The sequence below is a fragment of the Fopius arisanus genome, unplaced genomic scaffold, assembly GCF_000806365.1.
Source record: "Fopius arisanus strain USDA-PBARC FA_bdor unplaced genomic scaffold, ASM80636v1 scaffold00105, whole genome shotgun sequence".
NCBI lineage: Eukaryota > Metazoa > Arthropoda > Insecta > Hymenoptera > Braconidae > Fopius > Fopius arisanus.
In genome coordinates, this window is record NW_011887844.1 from 332180 (window position 1) to 340132 (window position 7953).

The 7953-nt window shown below is 39.8% G+C and overlaps 1 protein-coding gene across 1 annotated transcript in view; it reads left to right on the forward strand.

The window, feature by feature from the left end:
• mdy (midway) overlaps nt 1–7701 on the forward strand; it is a gene marked incomplete at its 5' end in the record, with an annotated part of 29338 nt that extends 21637 nt beyond the window's left edge. The window contains 4 exon segments of the mRNA XM_011312682.1: nt 2352–2396; nt 4060–4238; nt 6585–6735; nt 6850–7701. Coding sequence (XP_011310984.1) covers nt 2352–2396; nt 4060–4238; nt 6585–6735; nt 6850–7026 — 552 coding nt within the window. The 3' untranslated portion in view covers nt 7027–7701.
• Nucleotides 7702–7953: the final 252 nt, after the last annotated feature.

Consider the following 7953-nt stretch of genomic DNA (forward strand, 5'->3'; position numbering starts at 1 on the left):
GGGGGTAAATTCAAACATCAGAAAGTTTGGTGGAACATCTTGAAAATAGCTGCTGAAAATTTCTTATGCATTGTCTTGTGCTCCCGTGAATTTTTTTCCTTGCGTGTTTAAGGTATGGAAAATAGTGAGAGCGTGCGGTAAAAAAAGGGAGCTAAAAGTGATGAAAGGGATCGAGAGACGATTTTCAGGAGACATCGTAGATACGTCTGAAGAATCTCAGCAACGATGAACGAGGTCTCTCCAACCTTTCAACATCGTCCGGCTTATTATAACCCTTTGTGGCTGTTTTCGAGACGTTATACATAGCCGACTTGTGCATCAGCTTTGGCTCACGATACGAACACCAACTTCGATCCAACTATAAGACCCCAGAACGCTCAACTCCATCCGTCTATACGTACTTTAGCCGTTGCCTTCGCATATCACAAACTTCTTCTCCTTCTTCTCCTTTTTTTTTCATCTTTTTTTTTTATCCCGTCCTCTTTCGTTGCTCGAGGGCGCTTCAAGTTTGTCGGCTGAATGACAAAACCCCTTATGATTGAGTCCCCTTCAGGCAATAATAATAGCCGATTGATTTTTTTCCTTCGTCATGATTGCCGGAGAAACCGGAAAGGAAATACAATATGACGATAAATTCTCAGAATGTAAGGAGATCAAATCCCCTTGTATTCGAAATATTCGATTCGCATGGTCTTCAACGACTGAGGTTGTTAAAAATGATCGTGTACTCTGTATTTTCTGTTGTATTTTTACGAGTAATGGTTTTTGTAGATCTCAAATGTATGTTATGGATATAAATTTTTAATTTGAACAATTCGGTCTTGCCTTTACTACGAATTATGGAATTATGGAATTTGGGATAAATTGCGGTGAAATTTGAGCGGTTACAGGGTATGAGTAAAAAAATAATGTATATATGCACCAAAGAAATATTTGTTTGCTCAGTTACGTGAGGGGGCACTTTGAAACGAATTTTTGTCGGTTTTCCAGAAAGCCAGAGATATTCCATGCGCGGCCGCATTACGGCTCAACGGATGGAATCCACAAGGATATTTCGTGTTACCGTTGGTTGTACACCTGTGTATCCGTAGAAACACGCGCGCCACGGAGTTTTGGGTCAGGGGAAATGGGGAGGAAAAGGGGTGGTAAAAGGGGTAAAAGGACGATACTGAGAGCAAAAGCCAGCTCTTGCATATATATACACACCATCTCAAGGACCACAAGTATTTCCACTATATTGTGTGTGAGTCTGTATTTTCTCTCCCTCGTGCTTGTAGTTTTGCCACGACCACGGGTACACAAAACAATTTTATCCAGTCAAGAATATTAATATCCCACGGGACTCACAGATCCCACAAGATACTGTGTTTTACACTGTTGCGCTCCAAACTTATGGTGAGGTTGTTTTTTTCTTTTTATTTCATTTTATCGGGGTTTGCCCTTTTTTCCGGGTGATTTTTCTTTTTCAAAAATCTGTATTATCTTGACGATCGTATATTCCGCATTATCCGATAAGTCGAAATTTCTGCGACATGATTTTTATTGTCGGTATTGTTATTGACTTTTTCCACTTGTCGTAGGAGAATTTTTTCGAATTTTTGTGTGCGCATGGAGTTCGTCGATCGGTGATGTTTTTATTGAAGATACTCATGTTCTCGGTTGAATTCACCCTCTCGAACTTTCATGTCCTCATAATAATGATAATGCAGGTCTCGCATTAAAAAAAAATGAACGGAAAAAAACGGCATCAAAGGCCATGAAGTATCATGTTGAGAACTTTGAAAAATGAGAGAACTCAGACAAAAAAAAGGGAGAGGGGATGTATGCGGGGTACATTCAAGGTATGACCTTAATTCCACCCGGAAAATGGCGCTGACAAGCGTCAGATTACAATGCACTCCATGACCCTTGGTTCATCCTTGTGCAGCAAACTCGACGAGACGAAAATTACGGATTGCTGGATCTTTTTTATAACGACAGGATACAGCTTAATTCTAGGAATAATTGATGAATTCCCCGTATTTATAGATACTCGTATTAAAAGAAGCGAATGAACAATTGGCATGACACTGGTTGTACGTCGGGTCGAGGAGTACCCCGTTTCCAATTACCAAGTTCCATCTTGGCAAGTTAATGCCATAGGTTTTTGCCCACCCCCTTTGTTTTGCAATATCCCATTCTTGCCTTCACTCCCAGCATCACATCCCCCTAAATTCATTTCCCCCTCCAAATATCTCAGCAAAATATTCCCGACTAGTCACTTATTATCATTATTTTCCTTGAAAACTTCCACTCGAATTAACTTGAGAATATTGTAAACATTTTATCCTTATTATGTCGTTCTGTTACAGAACATGGATGTCGCTAAAGCTGCCGAGAGACTTCTAAAACTCGCCGTAAGTACAGGACAAATTCATTTATCTTGCCTTCTCAGTATCAAACTTTAGAATGTGGTTAAATTTTCTTTTTTTTTCTTAAACTTTCGGAAACAAGAGTAAGAACCGCCCCAAGTGTGGCATTAAATTTTAATATTTAATACGGTGATGGGGTGGTGAGGGGGTAAAAAACGTGGAGATGGAATAAAACTTTATGAATTCCACGTACGTTGAAACCCATTAATACGCATCCATGGTATCCGGGTAGATTGCATCGGTAATGTCGGTGGGGTATATCGGATTTGTGAATATTGCATGATCACGATGTATGAGTTTGCAACAGCGTAAAGCGTCACGCTGAGCATGTGTCGTTAAATCCTGCGCGAAATTGCTGGGGAAAGATAGCATCATCTCTCTACATGTTGATGCATGCCTGCGTACTATTTTCCATTACTCTGTTTGCCCCTCGGAATTGTCTTGGCGATGTTTATAGGGCGAACAATGAAGTCCAATTTTTTTTTCTCTCTGTCGTTTTCTCTTTCTCTCGGTTTTTTTTCTCGTTGAGTCGGGTGAAGTGAAAACAGACGTAAACTGCTGGTCGAATCATCAGGGGGATTTGGAGAAAAAAAGTGGACAACTGCTGGGGCAGTTTGTGAAACTCTGGCAAGACGGGGAAAGAGCATCGTTGGCGTGACTTGGACCGTCGATTCTTTTCCGGCAGTTTGCGACACGTTATGAACAACTCGGTGGTACAATCCAATGTGTCTTCTGCACGGAAATAAAAATACTAGAAAATATTACGTGACAGTATAATCCCATGCTGCAAAACTCGATGCTCCTCTAATTATCAGGACTTATCGGTTTATGTTTCAAGTTTTTTCACTTGAAATGTCAAGTGCAATTTTGTCTCGGCGAAATTTCTTTACGAGTCGATAGAATTGTTGCTCATCGAGAATCGGAGAAAAAGTCATTGAGAAGTCGTCGGTACCGTCAAGGTACAGAAGTGAAGAAGCAATGGCTGGGAAGAGGAAATTAAAACGTCTGTGAAACTTTTCCAATGCTTGTCGAACCCGCGCACATGGCCAAAAGAAACCACCGTGGATGAGAAATAAAAGGTCTGTACGGTTGAGAAGTGGTGAGCGTGGTGGTGAATACTACTGAAAATGCCCAACGGCGGACCTGAAGACTTGACCGTACCTTTGTGTCCAGCAGCATTATTGAGGGTCGTGCAAGAAGAGATGAGGGTAGCTATGGAATGTTGAAAAAGCCAGGGCATCTTTGACGGGTTGGCTGCGGTGATCCAACAGAGAAAAGTAGTAAAAGGCACCTCCACTCATATATAAACCAAATATCTTGAAAATTCTGAGACGTGAAAAAGACGAGCTGAAGAATTGTTGAAACTTGCTACGTTCTTCCTCACTATTTTTTTATTCTTGTTTACTCTCCTTCGATCCCTCGACTCTATTTTTTTCCCCCTTTTTTCGTTTTTTTTTTCTCCCTCTTTTATTACTCACAAGGGGATCAAAGGATTCAACTTGGAATTGCAGACCACACCCAGGAATATTGCCGAGGTCAAATGGCTCACTCGAGACTGCACTGGGAATTTATAAAAAACTGCCCTCATCACAAACTTCTTGCTTACTTCATTAAGACCATTATTTACTGGATTCTCTTGGATTTTCAGATACCGAATCACTTGATGTGGCTGTGCTTCTTCTATCTGTCCTTCCACTCAGCTCTCAATCTCATGGGTGAGCTGCTACACTTTGCCGACAGAAATTTCTACTGCGACTGGTGGAATGCTAATAACATTGACACCTTCTGGAGAACTTGGAATATGCCAGTGCACAGATGGGCTGTGAGGTAAATTTCATGTTCTATACGTTTCCATGGGGTTGAGGGGTTCCACCTTCAATACCTTTCAGCTTCGTTTAATATTCCCATTGTCAGTGAAGTTGCTGTCCACTTGCATGCACTTTATCATTTATTCCAGGACTTCCAGTAATCCATTAATTTTCGTTTGTGAATTGTTGTCTCCAGGTTGAAAATAAATATATTTAAAAAAATCCGCCAGAAAATAATTTAATGATTGCGCAACTTTTAGAATTGCATATTTCCCCAGAAAGTGGAATTGATTAATTAATACGTCGAGAGAGTTTCAAGACGATCCATGTAATTTATCAATTCAGGATATTTTATGCATATCATGAAGTATTCTTGCGAAATTCAATTGCATTATTCGTGACTTGCGAGTGAAAATCGAAGAAGTTCATTGGTTCACCTGCGTTATTACTAATCATCACTCTTGAACATTTCTACGTCATGCAGTCCGGCAGACGGTTTATGAAAGATTGAGAATCTAATAACGTTAGTCCATAACTGGGCCAGAAACTCATGAATTTCAATCGCTTCATCTGACTTAACATCACTCCAAATTACAGCGCATTCATTAAATATTCTGAGACCCTATAGTCGCGTTTCAGATTATCTGGAGGTAATGGAAAATCCAATACCACTCATTCGAAATAATGCTCTGAAATTTTTGTGGGGCCTCGCCATAATTCCATCAGCTATTTAAGATGCATTCAATCTTTTGTTTTTTTAATTGCTGACGTGACTTTTCTCTTTCTGGAATAAGTCTCCAACCCTCGGAATTTCTCCGTCGCTCTCATTAAGAAGAATTAATCCAGGTCACATTATTGGACATTATTAGACCAGATGAATATAACATAGAGGTGAATCTTTTTCGGGAAATTGTTCACATCATAATACTGACACAATTTATAATGGTTTAATTCCAGCGGTTTGCGGCTTAAAAAAACTCTATGAAGAATTCGAAAAATCGCGTCAAATAGTTTGGATATGTCGATGACCCGGAATCGAGAAAACCTCAAATATTATTTATAACTCTGAATATAGAGTGAACTTTTTCATATATATCATCGTTCTCTGAAATATAACCCGCGGAATATTACGATTGAAGCCTTTTAATTTCGATTTATATTGCGTCAAGATTCATGCAGTAGAGAAATATTACGTGTTGTTTAACCCACATATTTTACCGGCATAATTAATACGGAGCATAATAATAAGCGAAAGTTTGCATATTACACTTCTTTCCATAACCGGCAGTCTAGGTTTAAGATCCTAATTACCGACTCCATAATTCGAGCTCAATCTCTACCATCTGGACTATCCGCCTAAAGCCCTCCATCCAAATCGGCTGGATCCTCCCACATCTCCCACATCTCCCAAATTACCATACACTCATTAAATAATCTGTCCCCAAGAGTGCATCATAAAGTTGAGGACCAGAGTCAATAAAAAATCTCGTAACAATTTGGCCTCACTACCCCTCACCCTCCCACTTGACACCTCCAACTCAATCATAAACATTTCCAGGAATAATCCTCTCTCCATGTCTGAGTGAAATGTTAAAAATTAAAAGCCCCCGCGCCTTGCAATTGAGGATTAGGCAGTTTATTTTTTCATCCTCTCAACAACGAATTTTCATAAAGGAAAATTCAACGAGCGTCTTTCACACTCAGTTCCCTGTTCTCCACCCCCCGTCCTTTATCACTCGGCCTGGAGAATCTCAGCCTGCAACTGGCACGGGTCCATGCACAACCGAGAGGCGACTAGAGAAAGGTGGAGTGAGTGGAAAAGAAAGATGGAGGGCTGAGCAAACTCCAAAGGCGATTCTGTTGAAGGGGGAGTGAGGGGGTAGGAATGAAGAGGGGGTTTGAAAAAGTAGATGGGGGCTCACGTTTTCCGCGAACGAGAGGTGGGGTTGTAATGGGAAAAGACGATACGCATCGCATTGCCACACTTAAAGCTGTTTATACCTCCGAGAATCTACAATACTACTATGACGCCTGAGATTTTGCCAACTCCCCAGTAGACAAGAAACAAAAAAAAAAAGAAAAAACCACCCAGGAATTTTCCAATGGTGAAGTTGTGAAGAAGCGGCTGCGAGTAAAATGAAAAGAAGTGCATGACATACGTAAATATTCTTTGCTCTTTTCAATTTGCCTCGGGTCTTGGTGGTTTCTCTCATTTGTGGGTGGATCTTTTTTTCACACTCCTCGAGGTGGCTTTGCTAATAAGATTGCTAACGGCCCTAGGTGCTCTTCACTCTTTGATGTTGATGTTTTTTTTTCACAGAATTTTTTCTTCTTTCAGTGATGAGAGAATAAATTTCTTTTGCAGGCACTTGTACATTCCGATCGTTGAGATGGGATATGGCAAGACCACAGCAAGTGTCACTGTTTTTTTTATCAGTGCGTTCTTCCATGAGTATCTTGTCAGTGTGCCGTTGAAGACATTCAAGATCTGGGCGTTCTTGGGGATGATGGGACAGGTAAATTTCATGATTTGATTTCAGTTGTTTGTCTTGGTATGGGGTGGCCTCCAACTGTGAGGAGTTAATGAATAGGAGAATTGAAAATTGATAATGCCTTTTGGTTATCGACAGATACCACTATCAGCTATTAGCAAATACGTCGAGCGTCACTTCGGGGCACGTTGGGGCAATATCGTTGTCTGGTCGAGCTTGATAATTGGTCAACCACTGTGCATCATGGTGTACTATCACGATTACGTTGTGACCCATTTCGGTGAAACGCTCCTCGAAGATCACTCAATAGTGTAGTCCGAGTGATTCCAGTGGATAAGTCAATTCATTCATGGCAAGGGAGTCGATTAAGGAATAGCTCCACAAACTGGAATGCGTCAATCGAGCTGTACCAGAGATTATCGTCCACGGACTCTCATTATTTCTATTTATTTTTGTACTTGGGTGTGCCTGGGAGAATTTATCACGGTTTGCAATCGTTCCAGACAATCGTGCCAAAGGGAGTGTGCAACATACTGGAGAGCATCTCCAGAAATTGAGAGATTGTTTTGTATGTAAATATTACCAACACTGTTCATAATTACTCAGTGGTAACGAATTAACTCATGGTTTTTTTTATAACGTACTAGCATGGGGTGTTATCATTTTAGATCTAAAATCTGTATATTGAAAGAATCTTGAATATCTAAAAAAATTACCAATAATTTATGTTTTTTCTTCAATCAAATTCAATTGATAAATAGAAAATGGTATATCATATTATATTATATGATATACGCGCCGAAAAAAAGCTGATAAAAAACGGTACATCGTTCTTTTGTTTGTAAACTGTTATCGCTACGATTCTGTCAATATTTTTATATCAAAACTGAATTCCCGATAAATTTCCGCAACAGCCAAATGAGGATTTGAGCAGAGATAGTCATATCACCAAATCAAAAATAAAGTTATATAAATGAACACTCAACCAATCGATATAGATTGCAATGTCTGTTAGTAAATTAATCCCGAGCATCTGCAAAGTGTCCATTATACTATATAATAATAACCCAATGGATGGACCAGGGTATTCATTACCGAAATACTCGTTTAATTTTTATACCGATTAATTCTTTCCCAATATTAATATTTCACCAATCAATTTGAGCGATGTTATCAATTATGTGGCAATAAGGACTGCATTGGGCTCGTTAAAATATTAATTAACTTTCGTTAATCCCGGGA